Below are 23,470 nucleotides of genomic sequence, written 5' to 3'. Positions count from 1 at the left end.
TCAGAAAGCGCTTGGCAGCATAGACTGGCCATCAGCTTGCTTTAATTTTCCTCTTTTGCAATTTGTCTTGCGTTAAGTTTCTACTAGCTTCGATTTTTCTCTTTGAACACCTAGGGAGTCAATGCTTAGTTAAACGTGTTAAATTTGTATTTTGCATTCTATTTAATTTAAACGTGTCTTTTGGTTATAAACAAGCTAACGAAGTTCCGTTTTTCCTAAAATTTGTGTAATCACATCAGGTTGAGGTGTTAGTAAGTAGAAATAATTTTGTAGATACGTTATGTTAAACTTTTGATTTAGTTGTGTCCTTTTAGTTAAAAGACAGATGGGAAGAAAAAACGTCTGAGAGTATCTGCTAATTAATAGGTTCAAATAATGGCGAACTCTGAAAAATAAATGTTTGTTTGAATTTTAACCTGTGGTCGTATAAGTTGACTGTGGTCTGGGCGATATTTCACTGACATTACGAAGTACATCATAGCAAAATTCAGTTAGGTGAACAGAGTTTCAGTTAGATTAAATACTAGAATTACAAACATACCAAAAAACGATAAAATTAATTAAAATTATGTTCTTTTAGTCTAAGAATTTAAATTATAACTAATACATTTGTACTACTAGGGAGATGGTGATTTTGCTAGATGAAAAGTAATAAATAATCCCTATTGGGGAAGACTTCGGTAAGGAGTACGGGCCGTCATATAAATTTGAAAATTATTAATTGTCAGCCAACTAAAGTACAATAAATTTAATTTATGTTATTAATAAAAATTTTATCGAGAACCATATGACAGAAAATTTCCGTACGGACCTTACAGACATCTCAACATTGTTTTTCCAATTTTTAACTGTGAATATATTTTCAATAATTACGAGTATTTTTCGGACGAAGTGTTAAAGTAGTAATATTAAAAATATTAATAGAAAGTATATTTGGCAATCTAAAATCTTTTCAGTATATTCTGAACAACACTAAAGTTGTCTCCAATATTCAAAAAAATTCATTCATGCCCCTCGATTTATGAGAAACAAAAGGAGTAATCAAGCAATGGACAACGTATTTGTATACCTCTTCACCAAAAGAACATCCAGAATTTTTACAACACACCTAATATTAAAAATAATACAACATTTGATCATGAATATGATTTCATTTCTACTTAAAGTCTCTCATAAATTGCCTGTTACGATACAGATTCACGCATTATTTATTCCTTCAATAACATTAGTTGCACACAAAGTAAGTACTCTCATTCCAGTTGTAAAGTATAATGTTAACCCTTGTGAATATTTCACAAATCAAGATTCGAGATTAAAGGAAATTTATTATTCTTGTTCAATAAAATATTTCAAATATAAGAATATAATAGACAAAGTCAAATACATTCAAGAGTATTAAAAAATATCCAAGAAACAATTTTGATTTATCACAGAAAAAAACTGAGAAAGACAAATGCAGGTCTATCAGAAAAACGCACGCATCCTTTAACAAACGGTATTTACATACTGAAGCTGAATTTAGAAATTGCAAAATTTTTAGAATCTAAGAAGCACCGAACAGCTGAATTTAGAAACCGTAGAAATTGCATCGGGCAGCAAAATGCCTAGCTCTGACCCTGTATGTGACTTATGATAGTAAATGATGACCTATGATAGTAAATCAAAAGTGCTTTGGGGTATTTTGAATGGTATCGTGTAACATAAGAAATCGGTTATATTGGAGATTCCTTGTCAAGAAATTACAGAGGCATGTGCTGCAATGCAGAACACTGTAAGTAACTGCACACGTACAGATGCAGGAAGATTATGTTAAATTTAACCTAACTTATCAAATATATAATTATATCACCTTATTATTAAATTTGGTACTAACATACAATAAAGAATTTTCTTTCGCTAAAATGTGTATACATTTCTGAAGGAAAATATATATGTGGAGATCATCGACGACCGATGCTGAATTAGAATACCAGCATCATGACGTCATCGCAGCATAGCCACAGCCAACTCTATAATGGCCTTGAAGCGTAAAAGTCATGTGATCCAGATGGTCAATGTGTGTGGTTGTGAAGTATGTGTTGTAGTGTGTGTTCGTGGATTTTTTGGATGTTAATTTTGCTATTCTAAGTGATTTTAAATCACTTAAACTAAGGTAAATAATATTTTTATTTATATTTCGTTTTATACCTTTTTAATTTTTAGATTTATTTGGGGCAGTTTGTAGCTGTTCTCAATCGTATTCAAGTATTTCGTTTTAACATAACATCGAATACATTTACTCTAGTTTGAACATTTTGCATAGTATTGTTTTGAATATTTGTTTGGTATAGTACATTAGGAATTCTTTATTTTGATTATTTCTTTCTAATAGAATATTTGACAGTCTATCCCAATAAAAGAAACTTTATCACCACAAACATTTCAAGCATTAATAACAATTACAGATGCATTCATTCAATTGATTCCACATTTGTTTCAAAAGTATGAAGCTGAATACATATTGTTAGGAAAATTTCAAACTGATGCTACGGAATCTCGTTTTGGAATCTATTCGCAAATGTCAGGCTCAAATTATTAAATAAATGACCTACCATTATTAGAAAGTAAGAAGAAGCTTCATTTAAGAAACAATATTATAACTTCATCATCACATATGAATGTCCCTTTTACCAGATTATGACAAGGATTCTATTTTTACTTTTGCGAATATTAATGATTATTCAAATTTACTAATTAATGATTTTTTTTATAGAAAATGTTTCTACTGATATTTTAACAGTGCTAGTTTAGGTTACAGATTATGATGCTATGAAAAAATTAAGGGTGATAAAATGCAATATTTGCCAGGACTGGTTGCAAAGTATTCATTCAGTAGATACAGCAGATGATATTTTTGGTTTTCTTAAAGAATTAGATAGGGGGAAATTTAAACTTTTCAATCTAAGGTTACTTTATTAACATCTTCAGTTGTATATTTCTTATTTGGTGAAATTCTTAAAAACATGAAAGATACATTTCTTATGTAATGAAAGCAAATGGATATTTTACATAATTTATCTTACATACACTTAGGTCGAATTAACTTTAATTTAACAGATTCACGCACTTGTGGAATGACAAACTCGGTTAGAAAATATCTTTGATAACTTGTTAAATAATTATACAAAATATAAAAATGACAAAATTAATATAAAATGTTCATATAAAACGGTTAAAAAATTTACCAATTAATTTCAGTTAATAAATCACAAATTTTTATTTTATGCTTTGTTTCTGCATAGATTATGTATAATATGTAGCATGTATAGCTCCAAGTTTTATGAATTTATTTTTAATAGTGGAATAGGCCTGTAATTTGGGGAAATTAATTAAGACACAAGAACACGCGGAATAAATACTAATTCAGAAGTCAAACAACAAAAATCAGCGTTACACCTACAAAATTTTCACAGGACTAGTTTCGATGGTTTTACCGAACCATCATCTTCAGCTGCAAAACCGCAAATGAACAAGATAGGAAATAATGATTAGATAAGATAAGAGAGCCTGGACAAGAATAAGCAAGTGGCGCCATCTGTTGGCGAAACCAGAACTAAAACATAATTTCTCTAAAAGCCGAAGAAAAATTTGGATTGGAATTAGCATCGTTAACTAGAACAGAAAGATTTTCATGAATGTGAAATGCCTCTAGAAAATCCAGTTCTCCAATGGAAGATGTTTTTTGAATAATTTTGGCAGCAGAAAAATTGAAAGTGTGATTTTCGGACCAACAATGTTGAGCAACAGAAGACTTCTGTGTTTCCTTTTTTCTAACATATGCCTCATGTTCTTTGACGCGAAATTTTAAGGCTCTCTTAGTTTGGCCAATGTAAATTAAACCGCACTGGCAAGGAATCCTATAAATACCCCAGGAATTCATATCCGGAATGGGGTCCTTGAGTATAGAAGTTGGAATTTTATTGATGGAAGAATAAACAACCCGAAAGTTAAATTTCTGCAAAATATGTGCAACTTTATAGCTAATTGATGGAAAGAAGGGAATGACAACAGAATTTTTATAATCTCCTAAAATAAGAGTGTGACTTTTAGTGTGTTGAGATGAGAATTTTTTAACTGCTTGATTAATAATGTTGGGTGAAAAGCCCCTGTCAATAGCTATTGCTTTTAAATAATTTAGTTCTTCATCAAGGGCTAGTTTGGAGGAGCAAACTTGAAGAGCACGGAAAACATAGAAATAAAATGAAGCTAACTTTTGTTTAGTCGGATGACATGATTTAAAGTGTGGTGGAAGGCAAACCGATGAAGGTTTACGGTAAACTGTAGTACTGAAGTTGGATGTGTTACGTGTGACCAGAATGTCGAGAAACGGAAGAGAATTGCAAGTCTCAAGTTCAAAAGTGAACTGAATAGCAGGATCAATAGAATTCATTGTTGAAAGAACTTTATTTAAATCATCTTTATTACCTTCAAACAGGGTAAAAGTATCGTCTACGTAGCGGAACCATGCCGGGAAGTTTAAAGTTTCAAACAATTTTGATTCATAATAATGCATGTAGATATCAGCCAGGATGGAACTGAGGGGGCTCCCCATGGCTAATCCCTCAGTTTGCTTGTAATATTTATTTTGGAAAACAAAATGTGTTTGTTTCAAACAGAGTTGAGTGAGAGAAATTAGCTCATCAATTTCGATGCAAGAGAAATGAAATTCGCGAAGTCTGGTTTCTAGACATCTTAATGCACCCTCCACTGGGACATTGGTGAATAATGATTTTTACATCAAAAGAAACCATGAGTAAATTACTAGGAGAAAAGTTTTTAACCTTTTTTACAAACTCTATTGAATTTTTTTTTTTTTTTTCAGATTCACAGAAAGAAATGATTAGGCATCTTATCGCTCATAATGTGAAATTCAATAATAAACCTTTGAAACCAAATCTAACTGCGAGAGAAAGAGCTACAATGCGCGAAATTCATTCTAACCCGGATATTATCATTTCAAAGGCCGACAAAGGTGGCCAGATAGTCGTCATGGATAAGAACACTTACATCGATGGTGTCACTAAACTCTTAAACAAAGGACCATATAATCCGATCCCTAAAGATCCTTCACCTTCGGACTTATCCAAAATAAAAACTGCGATCAAATCTTCGCAAATCATTTCAAGCAACTTAAAACATTCGCTTATCCCATCTGTTGCGAATTGTGCCAGATTATATGCTCTTCCCAAAATTCATAAAAGTGGTATTCCTTTCCGCCCTATTGTATCAAATTTAGGTACTGCCTTGTATCCATTAGCTAAATATTTAGTTTCTAGATTTTCCACTCTATTACACAATAACATTTACACCATAAAAAATTCAATAGAGTTTGTAAAAAAGGTTAAAAACATTTCTCCTAGTAATTTACTCATGGTTTCTTTTGATGTAAAATCATTATTCACCAATGTCCCAGTGGAGGGTGCATTAAGATGTCTAGAAACCAGACTTCGCGAATTTCATTTCTCTTGCATCGAAATTGATGAGCTAATTTCTCTCACTCAACTCTGTTTGAAACAAACACATTTTGTTTTCCAAAATAAATATTACAAGCAAACTGAGGGATTAGCCATGGGGAGCCCCCTCAGTCCCATCCTGGCTGATATCTACATGCATTACTATGAATCAAAATTGTTTGAAACTTTAAACTTCCCGGCATGGTTCCGCTACGTAGACGATACTTTTACCCTGTTTGAAGGTAATAAAGATGATTTAAATAAAGTTCTTTCAACGATGAATTCTATTGATCCTGCTATTCAGTTCACTTTTGAACTTGAGACTTGCAATTCTCTTCCGTTTCTCGACATTCTGGTCACACGTAACACATCCAACTTCAGTACTACAGTTTACCGTAAACCTTCATCGGTTTGCCTTCCACCACACTTTAAATCATGTCATCCGACTAAACAAAAGTTAGCTTCATTTTATTTCTATGTTTACCGTGCTCTTCAAGTTTGCTCCTCCAAACTAGCCCTTGATGAAGAACTAAATTATTTAAAAGCAATAGCTATTGACAGGGGCTTTTCACCCAGCATTATTAACCAAGCAGTTAAAAAATTCTCATCTCAACACACTAAAAGCCACACTCTTATTTTAGGAGATTATAAAAATTCTGTTGTCATTCCCTTCTTTCCATCAATTAGCTATAAAGTTGCACATATTTTGCAGAAATTTAACTTTCGGGTTGTTTATTCTTCCATCAATAAAATTCCAACTTCTATACTCAAGGACCTCATTCCGGATATGAATTCCTGGGGTATTTATAGGATTCCTTGCCAGTGCGGTTTAATTTACATTGGCTAAACTAAGAGAGCCTTAAAATTTCGCGTCAAAGAACATGAGGCATATGTTAGAAAAAAGGAAACACAGAAGTCTTCTGTTGCTCAACATTGTTGGTCCGAAAATCACACTTTCAATTTTTCTGCTGCCAAAATTATTCAAAAAACATCTTCCATTGGAGAACTGGATTTTCTAGAGGCATTTCACATTCATAAAAATCTTTCTGTTCTAGTTAACGATGCTAATTCCAATCCAAATTTTTCTTCGGCTTTTAGAGAAATTATGTTTTAGTTCTGGTTTCGCCAACAGATGGCGCCACTTGCTTATTCTTGTCCAGGCTCTCTTATCTTATCTAATCATTATTTCCTATCTTGTTCATTTGCGGTTTTGCAGCTGAAGATGATGGTTCGGTAAAACCATCGAAACTAGTCCTGTGAAAATTTTGTAGGTATAACGCTGATTTTTGTTGTTTGACTTCTGAATTGGGGAAATTACTTTAAAAAAAACCAAGACTAATCACTTACCTCTTGGATGGTTTGGAAAAAGTGATTCAACATAAAATTGGAGCTGGTACAAATAGATGGCTGTCTTTGTTATGAATGTAATTAGCATTTAGTTCTTTGAAATTTCCTTGAAAGATTTATTTATAGTATAACATTGCATGTAAGTTCATCTTTATACTCAAATTTGCTAGCATTTAAGGAATTTTTAATTCGTTTCCCCTTTTTGACAAAATTGAGATATCCAGTTTTTATTAGTGAATGGAGTGGAGTGAAGAGAGATGACTTTGGGTATTTGCCTTCTGAAAATTTATATAGCTGATGCGATGGTAATTTACATGGAGTTTTACAAAATAGTCTGCCCTTAATATTTATTTTACTAGTATGAAAATCTAAATAAAATTTACATCCATAAATCTATTGAATTCCCCCCTTATGTGGATTTTATATTGTTTTGGAAATAAATTTGATTCAGGTAACATACATAAATGGATTCCATTTTATCAAAATTACGTAAATAAAGTTTGCATGTGGTGATTCTCAATAATATTTTTAGTTATATAAGTTATATAAACAAAGTACAAATTGTTTTAAAAGCTATTGAAGATATACATTTTTACCGCCTGTAAAAATATTGCACTGTGAAAAAATTTAATATTAATCATGCGATCTACTCACGTTTATTAATTTGACTTTTTATTTTAAGACAAAACTATTATTTGCAGCAAAGTTGAACTCCGGGATTATAGTGAAGAGAAAGAGATCGACTATTTCGATCACGTGACCTTCCGAAACTGATTTCGCTTCAAGGCCATGATACAGTTGGCTGTGAGCATAGCTCAGTGCGAATCATTCCAGACAGCGTCAGATAGCGTCCAGACGTGGTCGAGAGTGGAGAGTAGGAGAAGTGAGCATACGGCTCGCATGTCTTTAAGAGTTAAAGAAGACAGACGGTCTTCTTTGGTCTTCTTTGGAGTTTTGGTTCTTTTGGTGTTTGCTGCTTAATACAAGCTGAACATACTATTTAAAGCTAGCTCTGGATGTTTGTGTGAAAGGACTGAAATGTTCGTCATTACATGAATCCTGCAACATTAACCTTTACTTCATTTACCTGTTATCAGCCGATAGATGGCATTGTAGAAAAGTCGCCGATAGGGGGCGCACGATATCAATCGAGAATCGGGAAGCGAGAGAATAGGATTGATGTTAAGAATGTTCCGTAATGATATGTATATATGTATATAATTATTGTAATAATAAAGCATTTATAAAATACAAGAGTTATACCGATTGAATGAAAAGTGAAAGCCCGACTTACCCCTAGCCGTCCTGAGATTGGTAACGGAGATTAAAGTTAACATTTGAGAAGTGGGATGATTAATGTAAGTACACATTGAATGACTCGAGTACCAAGAACGTAGAAGAAGGGGTAAGTTTAGTTTTTAAAGATTTGAATGCATGCGAACTGTAGAATAATTCTAACAGAATTTAGAAGTATAGAATTATATTATCAGGTAATATTATGGATGAGAATACAAAGAAAGCTTTAGATAAAGCAAAAACGAAACGTAAAACGTTAAGAAGGTTAACAACACAAGTAATTAACAGAATACCATGTGAATTATTAGAACAGGATATTGTAGATACAAATTCATTAGAAGAATGTGATATGAATCTACAAGAAAAAGCAGATCAGATATTTAAGTTAGATCTAGAAATTGAGAATTTAGTTCCTGAAGTATCTGATCTGGAAAGAGAAGTCGAGAATAATCAGGAATACAGAGAACGTATCATCTACGCGAAATCGAAAGTTAAGAATTGTCTTCAGAATTCAGATTGAAATAAGGCAGATTTGGCGTTGAAGAATAATTCTTCACTTATTTCGAATAGTGAACCAGACAAACCGAGAATAAATTTGCCGAAACTTCATGTAGAACCGTTTGAGGGTAATTTAGAGAAGTTTCAGGAATTTTGGTCACAGTTTGATAATGCGATTCACAGTAACGAACGCTTATCTAAAGTAGATAAATATAATTATCTTTCTTGCTTTCTTGAAAGGACCAGCCTTAATTAGTATTCAAGGACTATTGGTATCGGAAAATAATTATGATTAAGCAGTTGAATTGCTTAAAAAAAGATACGGGAAAAAAGAAATTATTGTAAGATCTCATATTAACCATTTGTTAAATTTAAGTGCAGTAAAATCGGCTTCGTATTTGAAACAGTTAAGGGAGTTATACGATACGATAGAAATCCAAGTACGGGATTTACAAACTCTTGGTGTCAAACTGAATTCATATGGAAGTTCGTTGTTTCCACTACTAACCAAACTTATTCCAGATTCCATTGTGCTAGATTTTTATAGACAGCATGAAAACGACGATTCTTGTAATGTAACAGAATTATTAAAATTTCTTAGAAGAGAAATCGAAACGCGAGAACGAACATTTTTGTTTCGACAAACAAGGGAAAATAATGAATTACTTAAAAGCGTAGACTATAAACTGTCAGTTAATAAATTTTCGGAAAAGGGGAATAGATTTAAGAAGTTTAAAGGGAAGCAGCAAGATTCGATTCCTAACGCAACCGCACTGAGCACATTTCAGAAAATTTGCATTTTTTGCAATAATTCTGAGCACAGTTCCGAAAATTGTGATAAGGAACGCGAACAGAAATTAGAAAGTTTAAAACGGAACGCGAGATGTTGTCTATGTTTCCAGAAATTTCACGTGGTCCGCTTATGTAAATCAAAAGAGCGCTGCATGACATGTAAGCGTAAACATTCTAGCTTGATTTGTGACGCCAAATGCCTCCCGCGTCAGACAGAGAGTCGCGAAGAAATGAAGAATGGCAAAATGAAAGATCAAAATAGTGTCGCGATGAATCATGATGGATTATCTGACGTTTCAAAGTATTTGAAGAAAGCAGTAATTAACGGCAGTGAACCGATCGAATGTTTGATTGATACTGGAAGCGCTGTCAGTCTATTAAGATTTTCGGTCTTTTCGAAATTACGATTACCAGTGCAACCGAAAACAAAAAAAAAAAAAAAAAATCGGGAGCGTAAATTACGCATCTACAACGACCTTGGGAAAATTTAATGTTTCACTTCGAATCGGCGAAATCCAAACAACCTCGAATTTGTTTATCGTAAATGATGAAATACAGCCGTATGACCTAATTATTGGGAGAGATATTTTGAACGATCAGATGTTGGCCTATGGGAAAACAGGGAATTCGTTTAATATATGGTATGCTAATAAAATTCCCTTCGCGCAATTGATAAACGAAATGGAGCGTAAACACATTAAGTTATATTCTGAGAAACCAATAGAAATAAAAAGTAACACGATAAACTTTGTGCATGGCTATTTGCAAATACCCTTAAGTGAAGAAGCTAAATTGAAGACGGCGTTCATTACTCCAGATGAAACAGGACAGTTCGAAAGGATGACATTTGGATTAGTAAATGCTCCTGCTCCTAATGTCATATGTCCTAGGCCCCTTGTTGAATACTAAGGTGTTGTGTTATATGGATGATATACTTATTCCTGCAAAATCTTGGGAAGAGATGATTTTCAAATTTAAAGAGGTATTAGAATGCCTACGAAAAGCAAATTTAACCTTGAAATTATCTAAATGTGAATTTGGGAAAAGAAAAGTAGATTTTTTGGGTTTTATTATAAACGAAGATGGTATTAGACCGGGATCTAGAAAAATAAAAGCCATAACAGAATTTCCGGAACCAAAGAATGTGCACGAAGTGCGAAGATTTTTTGGCCTGACTGGATTTTTCAGACGATTTGTGCCAAAGTATGCGTTTAAAAGCGAACCATTGACCAGATTGATAAAGAAGAATCGAGACTTCGAGTGGAAGCAAGAACAAAAGAAGGCATTCGAACTATTGAAGAAACAACTGACTGATAAGCCCGTATTAGCTCACTATAAAACCGCATGCAGATACTGAAGTCCATTGTGATGCAAGTGCAGAAGGTTTGAGTGGAATGCTAATGCAACGCGATGAAGATCGAAAATGGCATCTTGTTTATTGCGTCAGTAAGAAGACAACAGAAGCAGAGAGAAAGTATCATTCCAGCAAATTGGAGTTAATGGCCATCGTATGGACGTTGGACAGGTTAAGACAGTTCTTAATCGCATAAGATTTACAATTATTACTGACTGTCACGCTCTAATATATATGAATGCTAATGCTAATATATATGAATGCTCTAATATATATGACTACAAATCCTCAAATAGCCCGTTGGTGTAGTTTGATTCAAGAATATGATTTTGAGATAAAGCATAGGTCAGGAAAAAGACTGTCACATATTGATGCTTTGAGCAGAGGTCCTGTATCAGAAGCTGATGACACGATGACGAGAATAGCTGAAAATTTTGAAGTTTGCCAGTCCCTAATCGAAGAAGAGCAAATACTAATGATACAACATGCTGACCAAGACCTGAAAAGAATTATCGAAATTTTCAAAAAGAAACAAGAGGAACGAACTGCTGAGGAGAAAAAAGTAATTATGAATTACGTGTTTAAGAAGAATAGACTGTTTTGGAAAACCGTAGTAAATGGAAAGGAAAGACTACTCTATGTGATTCCAAAAAGCATGAGGAAGAGTGTAAGTGGTGAAATTCCATGATTTATTTGGTCACTTTTCTGTGGATAGAACAGTTAGCAAAATTAAGGAATTATATTGGTTTCCAAGCATGAAACGATACGTACGAAGACACATATCAGCATGTATTGAGTGCCTTATGAATAAAGTGACAGGTGGCAAGCAACAAGGACTGTTACATCCCATAAACCTGGTAAAAGACCGTTTGCTATTGTTCACATGGATCACTTGGGTCCTTTCGTAAAGAGTTCGAGAGGTAATCAAGAACTATTAGTGATAATTGACAACATGACTAGGTTCGTGAGAATTTTTGCAGTTAAGAATACAAATGCTAAAAATGTTTTACAGTCTTTGAAGAATTTTGTTAATGATTTTGGACTACCGGAAAGAATAATAAGTGATAGAGGATCTTGTTTTACTTCTCACCAATGTAAGCAGTATTGTACAGATAACGGAATACATCATACTTTGAATTCTAACAAACACCCCCAAGCCAATGGTATGGTAGAGCGCGTCAACAGAACAATTTTAGGAACGATAAAGACAAGTTTGATGGATAAACAACACAGAGATTGGGATTCAAAAATAAAAGAGACAGAAAGAAATCTTAACAACATGGTTAACAAAACTACGAATAAGACTCCATTTGAAATGCTCCATTCTCCCAGATTTAATGATGGAATACTTAGGAAGTTAGCAGATGAAGATTCAGATGCATGGAAAGACCCGCGAGAAATCCAAGAGCAAGCGCGAGGAAGAATTGAGGAACAGCAAGTGAAAATGAAAAAGAGATTCGATAAGAAGAGGTGTCGTACACTAATATTCGAGCAAGGAGAAATAGTTGTGATGAGATGTGCTCCTAAGGCTACAGGTCAACCTACCAAAACACAGCCGAAATATCGAGGGCCCTTTTTAATAACGGAAATATTACCTAGCGATACCTACAGAATAACTCAACTAGAAGCGAAGAATCGAGGTCGCTACTTCACTACCACTGCTCATGTGAGCCAGCTGAAGCCATGGAGGTGCGATCCCAGCTCTGACGATGATGACGACGACGGCGACGATGAAGATTCTGACCAGTTATCAAGCTTAATTCCTCGACGGAATACAATCAGATCTGTTCGTAAGGACTGATGGAAGTGCTCTCCCCTGTGATTAAGGTGAGATCTTTCCTTTTTTTGTGTGTGTGTATGTGCTTATCTACGTATGTTTGCTGATAGAAAACTTTAGAAACTTTGAACTTTTGAACATTAATTGACTCTAAACTTTTGAACATTAGCTGAAAGACTTTAGTGCATTTGTTTTGAATCATTTTAGGACTGAAAAAAATTGAGTTATTTCATATATATCACGTATTTAGTAATGATTTACAGAAAATTTTCGATTATTATGCTAATGTATCAAAAAATATGTGAATTTATGTATGTGAAAATATTTTAGTAAGTTTATTACCATATCAAATTTTAGTATAATGTGTATTCGTTTCAGTGTATTAGTAATATGTATGTTTAGTATTGTGTATAAAAGTCGAAGTAGAAAATTGTATTAATTACAAATTGAAAATTTGTACTCTGAACAATCGGGACGATTGTCAGGTCAGAATGACCGAATGTTATCAGCCGATAGATGGCACTGTAGAAAAGCCGCCGATAGGGGGCGCACGATATCAATCGAGAATCGGGAAGCGAGAGAATAGGATTGATGTTAAGAATGTTCCGCAATGATATGTATATAATTATTGTAATAATAAAGCATTTATAAAATGCAAGAGTTATCCCGATTGAATGAAAAGTGAAAGCCCGACTTACCCCTAGCCGTCCTGAGTTTGGTAACGGAGATTAAAGTTAACATTCCTTTATTACTTTTATCTATTTCTTATTAGTAAAATAAAAGCATTTAAAAATGCAATATTTGTGCTCTATCGTTTTGAAATTAAGACCTACATATATGAGATAAAAATACCACAAGTCTACTTCTTGCAGATACTAGACCTTCCTAATGGAATTTTCATATTTTTTGAGAGACTGTTCCCCGTATCTAACTGTGCAAAATTATTCGCTGCTAAAGTAGAATGATTTTCTTCTATAGAACGTTTATAAGCAAGGATTGAACGGACTAACTTCTTCTCTTTAATGCATTGGAAAACATGTTAAAATGATGCACATCTTTATGCTTTAATGATCACTGCATTCTTTGGAAACTTTCATTTTGAAGAAAATCATTGACCAACTCAGATACGTGAGGGAAAACATTATGGTCCATAAATAAAAAACGGTCTACTCACCTGGAAAACGTCAGATCCGATATTGCTATATATTATCTTCATATCTTTTACAAAATCGCTCGAAGACGTAGAGTTCTGAGCGTTCCTTTTCCATTATAGCTTGCCTACACTAACAAATCTCTCCAAACTAGTTTTTTCCATGTTAATGCGAACGGTAACCTCTTAAAGCTCTCTCACGCTTCCCTCTTTCTAACATCCAACATATTTTGAAATATTTTCTTCCTGATTTATTACTAAAAGATAGACGTTAATATTCTTCTTCCTTCCAAAAAAGTTGCAAATTGGCCATATTTCAGTCAACGTCTGAAATAAAACTCCATATCTTTGGTTATTATGAGGTACTGTTTTTTTATACGGTAACATCAGCGGTCTGCAGATGTTGGCTTTTTTTTCATGCGACAAAGCTAAAAAATGACATAAAGTCTCTCTGAAATGCCCTCATATTCTATGTCAATTTTATTTTATTTTACTTTATTTATTTATTTATTTATTTATTTTGCACAATACAGCGACTTGACATCTTTATTTGAAAAAATCAATTTTCCTAGCACAGAGCACAATTTCGAAGTTCCTGACTTTCTGCAAACGCGCAAAACTGTACATACTAATGAATGGGAAACAAATTGCTGGCTTATAAACCAGGTTTTTTGAACTTTTTGTAAATTATTTATCATGAAATAGTTACTGTTGCAGCTAAATCTCTCCAGAAATTTGATCTGAAGACTTCGTCAAGTTGATGCTACATACCGATAAACTACTGGATGAGTTTTAAGTCATGGACATTTTGTATATTTATCCTCAGACGTTCTTTTTTGTGTTCTGAAAATTCTAGTTGTGACTGCTCTGATTCCATCAATCCGAAAATTCTACTCTTCAAAAGAAATTCAGCTTGCAGCATCTTATTTACTCATATATCATCAACTGATTAAATTTGCATGCGCAGAGAGATTCGTTTAAATTAGTACCGAACATTATATATAATTTACGCTGTTCGATTTGCATTAGCACTTTATTATGCACATTCCAAGTATAATTAATTTTTGATCACTAATATATTAAGACGAAATAACAACTAAAAGAATTAATTCTTCGGGAAATACAAAGTTCTGTTTCTGCCTGTGAAAGGTTAGTTGCATGATAGTTCATAGTTTTCCTTGTGACAGATGTGACTAAAGTTATTTTCTAATAGAAAATATATGAGGTATTTCTCCCGCCTTTTTAGCATGCCTTTGTAGTGTAGTGGTCTGCACGCTGGGCGCGTATTCCATAGGTCCGTGGTTCGATTCCCGGCGAGGGCGTTGCTCATTTTTCATCTTTCAAGCTTCCAAAAATGCCTAATGTCTTTACAAGCATCTGAAGCATATGCAGTTCTTAAACGTTTTTTCTGAAACATGTATAGTCCTTTAACTCAGTTAAATAATCTAGTTCATCTAAATGCTATAAAAATTTTATTAAATAGCGAATAATAAATAAAATTGTTCTTCACTATAAATCTATGAATAAAAAATTATGAAGCAACGAAAGAACGGAATATACTCTTTTGTATGTTGTCTTAACATTTTCTTAATTCACAAAATTTTAATTTTAACTTCTACTTACGTATTAATTATTCTTTTATTTGAAACTGAAATAATTCGATGATAAACATCCTAGAAGTAAGCGTTATAGTCTGTTACTTTAAAGTAGGCACATAAAACCACCCTCCTCATTTGTGATCGCAATTCGTGTAGCACTGCACAGCATTTATTTTCTCCACGTCATATGATATTCTAGTTCAAGTCAGCTTTCATTCCCGTCCTTTCCATGAAGCAAAACAAGCTTAATGGAAATGAAATGGGTAAAAATGAAGCGACTCGACGTTTTTGCGTGCAGCTGTTGTTTAAATGCTTACTAGTCAAAGCAAGCTACGGAAAATATCCTTGAAGTATTTATTGCAAAATGACAGACCATAACTGAGAAATATATAAATGCACTGCCAGAAAACTAACGAACTCACTCACTTAATTCGTAATTCTTCTAGTCGATTTTGGGGTGGAAGATAGAGCTTCGCTTTTTTCTTTTTTGCAGAAATCGCTTTCTGGAGATTCTTTAGTTTTTCCAGTAGTTCTTTCTTTTCTATATTCTTCGTTGCGATCAATCGTTCTGTTTCAATAACTTGCATAGCTATTTCATTCATCCTAATGATAAAAGTCTACATTGTATAACTATCATAGTTAAAACAAGCCAAAAGAATAAATTTCTTTGAAGCGTATTAAGAAAAAAGTAAATTAAAAAATATAACGCGTAGCCTTAAAAAAGTCCGTAATTAATTATAAATAAACTATACTATTATATAATTTTCTAATATCAGTAGTCAAATATAATTATGCTATGCCAACTGCATATTCTGTATGAAGCCTTTAAATTCACAGTAGAACTCAATAAAATCCAGTAAAACTCTCAAGTAATCTCTAAAATCCCTGAAAAATTTCTAAAAGCATGCGAAGGTATAATAAAATGACTCATAGGCAGCTCTACGCAATATATATATTCGTATATAATATTCGTCCAATGGGCATAAATAAAATTTCGATGCACCAAAAAGAAGATGCTCCAAAAAGAATTCGGCCACGCCGTGCGATTGTTGGTGAACCAACAATTTTTCAGAAATTAACAGGGTTAAATCAATGTCGTTCCGTAGGCTTTCCAGCGTGTAACAGTAAAATGTACATAAAAATTACCATGAACATAAAATCAATGAAACAAAGCGAAAAATGATAGCAGATGTAAAAACACGCCAGTGAGCATTAGATTTAAGCATTTAAACAGCTGTAAACATAAAGGCATGCAATTTTAAGTTACCAAATAGACGTAAATGTACCGCTATTTTTTAAAAACAATTTTTCATCAAAACATGCTCTAAGATATCATAAAAATATTTGAAAGGGATGCAATGCACCGTATAAAACAATAAAAATATAAAATTAAACTACAAATATATCTATTTGTACAAATATATTATATAGGAAATAAGCTAAATAACTTGAGCTCAACTAAAGTTCTGCGACCCCACTGTCGACATGCGCAGTCTCTCTTGTAATATTCACTTGTGCTACTTTACTCACTCATGTTCATCCGAGATGGGTTTCAACTGCAACTAAACATGACGATAATATTTTCCTTCGGCTCGTCAAAAGCCTACCAATAATATCCGCTTCAACGAGAACTTGAATAGGTTCATAGGAGGGGTTAGTATCCGTTAAAACAACATCCAAGTCTTCCAGTGTAGAACCTTTGCTTATTGGCAGTGCACTTTCACATGTAATACCTTGAGGCAAGACTTCAAAATTGCGAGTCAAATTCCCATTTACTTGCTTGAACTTTATTTTCTAAGAGTTATGCTTATCTTTGTTAGTAGAAACACCGCCATACAAAAGTGTTTAATTACCTCTTGACGACGTATAAGATATTCCATTTATTCGGCAATACCCCTTAAAATATACTACCTTTCACAGCCAGTATCTCATAACACGAAAACTATTCTTTCTTTATCACTAGAGCTAAGGTTGGCTCTAAAAGCCTGAAGGAATACTTTTGGATTTGAACTTATATTTCATGCCTTAACATATTTGCAAGGAGAAATTTCATCTTCTTTCTTCTGACTGGGCTTGTTGGGGGTCTGCAATTGATCACACATGATGAAGAAGTTTTTTTTTACTAAAAATGAGACATTTTGAAAACATGTGGCACTTTCACATGATGAAGAAGTTTTTTTTTACTAAAAATGAGACATTTTGAAAACATGTGGCACTTTCTAACACAATGATAAAAAATAAGGCAACCGAAAAAGCATTTCTTATCCTTTATTATCTTCTGCCTTTTTTCTAGTGGCAGGACTTGAGCATTAAAACAATCAGCACTAGCATACTTGCCTTCACAAAATATGCATCTTGATTTCATTCTATCAGGTTCTTTTGTGGACGTGAGCAGTATTGATGCCGTAAGAATTTTGTTTCTTTGAGGTTCTAAATTATATTCCTTTTTCGTGCGCATCTTCGTATATCCATTTATAGTTAAACCAAAACCCAATATTGTCAAAGATATTCTTTCCTCTCTATGTTCAAGTTGGGTCCAAAAGAGTAACCCTTCTTTAAATCGTCGCAAAATTGTCTTAACTGTTAATTTAGATAAAGTAAAATTTTTCTTTGAGCCAATAGTTTCTAAAATATTTTGAGGAATTATACCTACGTTTTGAGGTTCAGCTTGTATTCTCATTATTTTGTTAAATTGTTTGATTCAATTTTCTGAAACTCAAATTTTTGTTCTTTTTCCCTAATTCTTGAGCTTGTGTTCTTGCCAATTTCGCTCCATTATTTAGTTTAGTTTTCTCTAACTCAAATTCTTGTTGTTGTTTCTTGAGTATATCATCAGTAATGTTATCTAAAATTCCTTTAACAATATCTGGGTCACTTTTTGTACTCATTCCCATTCAGAAAAATGTCCTTTAATCGAAGATTTTTGCTGATTATGGCACTACTTCACCTATTTCATCTACCAGAAGTTTTAAATCTTCTTTCTTGACGTATTTCACATAAAAATATAATTTAAAAACTCAATTAATAAATGTTGGTTAATACTATAACGGACGCCAAATGAAAGATATCTTAAAATTCACCAAATTTTCTGCTGGTTAATATTTACTTTTGAGCTCCATGCTTTACAAAAGCTTTAATAAAGAGATATTACTCATCAAAGATTCTCAAATAAAGACATTTTTGTTTACAGTATATATAACTTTACCAGGCAAGTGGAGAAAATCCCGCATTCCAATACATCACTTTTATTTTTCAAAAAATTTTCTTTTTTGAACAGCAGTAAACTGAAATTAAATATTTTTGCTCACAAACTGATTAATAACGCATCGCTGGTATTTATGTAACGCTAGTGTACTTATATTAAAATAAATAAATACATAACAAGCAGTCGATAACGTAAGCTAAGTGTCGACCATACTACACCAATACAAGAAAGTTCTAAGGCTGATTGACTACTGAACAAGTGATACATTAGAGAATATTCCAGACTTGGTGATCGTTATCACTTACTCAATTTTCAAGGCTTGACTATATAAGTCTTAATTTTAATTTTTAAAGAAATTATCTTCTTAGATTTATCTATTAAAGATCGTGCCTTCTTTGGCTATCGAATCTAGAACAGCTGCGGATGATTTCTGCATAGCCTTTGAACTTCAACATTTTTATCAATTGCTTGGTGCCCTGTTTAGGGCTTTTTCGAGGAACAATAATGAGTAAAGAATTCATAGATTACTTCATTTTGATATAAAAATTCTGGATAAAAATATTTCCAAATATTAAATTTTAGAGTTTGAAGATTCTTGGATTTAACAATACTGATAATTTAAATGCAAGATATGCTCCCGCTAAAGCATTTGAATATCTTATTACATAAAGGCAATCAAAGTGATTAGACATTACAATAGAAAAACAGCATTAACTTTTCTTTTAATTTTGAATTAAAGTCTATGAAAATAGCTTTATTTTATAATTATTATTAATTATTTTATTATTAATGCAGTAAAAACAATATCTTTAGAACACTATTTTAAATTTAACGTTATCAAACTTTTAACCACCATTTTTTCATTGTTAATCAAATGGTTTTCATACGTCAGAACATGCTTTATTAACACCTTTTTGCATCCATCATATTAAACTAAGCATTTCTAATGGTTAACCATATTTATAATTTTTTTTAATTAATTACAAATTAAATAAATTAGAATTTGCTATTGGATATTAATATGGAAAGATGAAAAAAAATTAGACTAGATTCATATCTCCAAGGACTTTTTTCCAGAAGCAAATAAATTTTTGAATGATTTAAACGCTTATTTAGTAAAAGTATACATTTTTCATTTAGTAAAAGTATACATACAAGCTTATTTAGTAAAAGTATACATGTCTATTTCAAGACTGTGATATTAAAATACACCATATGTTCACTTATCTTTTCAATTTAATGACTGAACAATGTCTATGAATGACTAAAGTAGAAGGCAAAATGAAATTTGTTAAAGCGTAGACGAGAAACTTAAAAATACAGCGCTCAGATAAACAAGAATGTGACTTCGAAAAGGCACCAAAACCAGATGAAAAAAAAAAAGAGCTGATTTTGTTAGTACAAGAAAGTGCATTTATGTTTAAGGCTCTTTTTAAATAAAACAAAATCTGATGTGTACACCACATGACTTCCTTGCACGAAATATTAAAGGATACACATTTTTTCTTGCATTTCATTTAAACTTATTTCCTCGAGTTTCATTACAGATATATTTCTCATTCAGTTAACTCAGTTCTCGCTTCGCGGCAATGCAAAAATACAAAAACTCAAAATATTTTCATTAAAAACTGAAAGATATAGAAAAACCTAAAGAAACAAATACAGTTATAACAATTTTTACAATTACAGTTTGTACGCAAAAACAAGCAATTCGGCCAGCAGGCAGATTTTTCGGTGCACTAAACTGAAAGTTTCGTTTTGATAACACTCGACAAAAAGACACAGAAGGTGCAGAAAGACTTAATGCACTATGCTTCTCAGATTCAAATGTAAACAAATATGGCTGCTGAGGTTAAAAAAATCTGATATGTACACCAGATGACTTCCATGTACTGAACATTAAATTATACGCATTTTTTCCTGCATTTCATTTAAACTTATTTCCTCGAATTTCATTAGAGATGTATTTCTCATTCAATTAATTCAGTTCTCACTTCGTGGCAAGGCAAAAATACATAAAAGTTCAAAATATTTTCATTAGAAATTGAAAGATATAGAAAAACATAAAACATCAAATACAGTTAAAAAATTAAAAAAAAATTGACAATTAAAATTACAGTTTTACGCAAAAACAAGCAATTCGGTCAGCAGGCAAGAAGGCACATTTTTCGGTTTCCTTTTGGTCTTACTGGGCAAAAAGACACTAATGGTGCAGAAAGACTTAATTCACTATTTTGATAAGTTTAAAATATAAACAAATATGGGTGCTATGGTTTAAAAAAAATAGTCTTAGCAGCTCTTAAACAACTTTTAAATTGTTAATAAATCTATAACTATTGCATGCAGATTAACTAGACGCATGAAAACCTTAACCGGAAGATAAGAACAACACAAATCAATCATTTTTAAAGCAAAAAGTGCACCAACATATAGGAATAAAAATACTGACCTCACTGAACCGAGTAAGAGAGTGTTTCGCTGAAGTATTTTATTTTTTCACTTAGGTTTTCAATTCTTTAAACAAAATAGAATTATATCTTTATTTAAGGTTCAAGATTCTAATTAGAATTTACTTTGTTTTTTTCCCTTGCTTTAGGGAAGGGTCAGAATTTTCGGGTGAACTATTATAATTAAAATAAGTTGAAATGTTTCATCAGCTAATTCTGGATACAGAAAAGCAAGGATTTTTGTAGAAGAGCGATTTCAATTGATTTCAATGTTCCTCCTCCCTGACAAAGTGGCAATGAAGTTGATTGCATTCCTCTTCTGTTATGTTCATATTTCTTTAAATTTGATTAAATTTTTGAATTGACATATTACTTGTTTGAAAAGTTTTGGTTTGAACATTTTTAAAATTCTTTGTGACATTTAATGGATTGTTTGAAATTTATTAATTATGAATTTCAATTTTTGGTCCTTGTGAAAAATTAGTTCTAAATTTCTTATTTTATTTGTCTTTACGTATATATATACTTTTAGTGCGGCCGCTTACAACCAAAAAGGGAGGAGTACAACTACATGTTATAGCTGTCCTATATGCAAAATGGCAGCATTCTGAGGCTACTCGTTTTTTAGTTATGCGAGATACATGCATAAATACGTATGAAAAAATATCTTCCACGAAAAAATAGACGCCACGAAAAAAAAATCTCTTCTGAATTCATTTTAAATCAGTTTTTTTTTTTTTTACTTTGTACAAAGAAGTACATATTTTTATTCAAACCTTTAGAACTCTTTGTAGTTATCTTCAGACATCGCGATAGTTCGTTTCACGTTTTTTAGGGTTTTTGGACTAATGAACTTTAACCAGAACAAGGAGCAAACTACAAATTAAATACAAGTTCTGTAGTGAAGACAGAAGTAGAAGTCCAAAACCTGAGTGCATATCCAGCTTAAGCCACACCAACCGTATGGAATGTGAATATTTCCAAATAAAAGGAAATAGAAATATTTACAGTTGAATCAAAGATCCAGGATAAAGTTGGAGCTACATTTATAGTTTAACAAGCTTAGCAAGTTCTAATATGTCAACAATTTTGACTAAATTATTCAAGAACAGTTCATCAAAAGTCTTCATATAAGAGAGCTCGTGAGATATACTATCGTTTTAAATAAAAATATAGGTCTTGAAGCTCGAGATGGGCATGCCGAAAATCAAACTGTTTCGGAGATTTGCTGTTCAATGATTGCAATATCAGAAAGAAGAATGAACACTTTTGTGCCCCGGATATTACTGAAATGGAAGTTCAGAAATGTGTTGATTATTGCAAGAAACCCTGAATTAAAATTGACACCGAATTAAGGCAGAAATGGGTTTTTGGCTATTCCATCAAAAAAGGCTGAAATGGCGTGTTTTTAAAAGAGCCTGAGCTGAGAAACCCTGAAACGGAACATAATCACTATTTGATTTAATCTGTATTGAATCTGTATAACAATCTGACTTTAGGTTTAGGAACGGGGAAGACGGGCACCACACCTTTACCATTTGGTTAAATGGTTTAGCATCGTCTCCCACTATGTGACCCCAGCCGTTTCTTGATATTAACAAAATAGATACATTATTTGAAGGAATACACAATTTGGAATGAATACATAATTTGGAATCATACATAGTTTGGAATGTAATACAAAAATATGTTGCAATGATATGTAGTTTGGAATATAACACAAAAATTTGGAGCATAATATATAAAATAACATAATAATAAATGTACAGAATTTTGAAATAATAATTTTCAAAATTATTTCAAATTGAATTTCAAATAGTTCATATACTTAGTTCAGGTAGCTATAAGGTAATAAATAGTTCAGCTAGTTCAGATATATAAAAAAAATGGAAGTTTCTAAAATATAAATATTTCTAAAGTTTAAATAAATTGTAGTTCATCATACTGTTCAGAAATTATCTGTAAAAGTGTTCGGATAGTTCAAAGATAATGACCCTTATCAAAGTATGTGGTATGTTAATAGTTCATAATTGTGTAAACTCATAAAAAATTCCTAACAAAATACAACAGTTCGCAATTGGTGGTAGATATAGAAAGTACACAAGTATCTCATGAAAGGTTCAAATTATGGTAGATTACACGAAATCACTTGGAATATTTGTAAAATTTTAAAATCAAGGTGATGTAGTGGTGCTGTGTTATGCTTAAACATCCAGCACTTGATTTAAGAACACACCACTCTTCTATTCAATATTACAATGATAAAGTTTTCATAAGATATTATGTTTGACAGAGGTCTAAACCAAGGTCGAATAACTTTTGCATAATTTTGGAAATTGAATTTGCAAGATTTTTTGGCGGATCATGAATTTGCAGAAAGCTTGGGTAGTGGAAGATAGAATTGGGATGTGGGAGTTTTGAGTGAGTGGAAAAGCAGCAATGTAGTGTTTTGCAGTACCAATTTTGCCACAGCACCAGTGGCCAGTATGAGAAATGCCATGCTTTGCGAAGTAA

At 32.4% G+C, this 23,470-nt stretch overlaps 1 protein-coding gene across 2 annotated transcripts in view; it reads right to left on the bottom strand.

The window, feature by feature from the left end:
- Positions 1-23,470, bottom strand: part of LOC118180188 (uncharacterized) — a 176,601-nt gene that overhangs the window by 3,498 nt on the left and 149,633 nt on the right. Inside the window, exon 10 of one of the 2 annotated variants that reach the window (XM_085810311.1) lies at positions 15,731-15,907. The exons of the other annotated variant lie outside the window; for it this stretch is intronic. Within the exon in view, the coding sequence (XP_085666437.1) occupies positions 15,731-15,907 (177 nt within the window). The remainder of the gene's footprint in view (positions 1-15,730; positions 15,908-23,470) is intronic. 2 annotated transcript variants of the gene reach the window in all.

The sequence above is a fragment of the Stegodyphus dumicola genome, chromosome 2 (genome assembly GCF_044657685.1).
Source record: "Stegodyphus dumicola isolate Sdum_Otavi_A_Nest chromosome 2, ASM4465768v1".
Classification (NCBI taxonomy): Eukaryota; Metazoa; Arthropoda; class Arachnida; order Araneae; family Eresidae; genus Stegodyphus; species Stegodyphus dumicola.
This window is presented reverse-complemented; position numbering and strand designations above follow the sequence as displayed.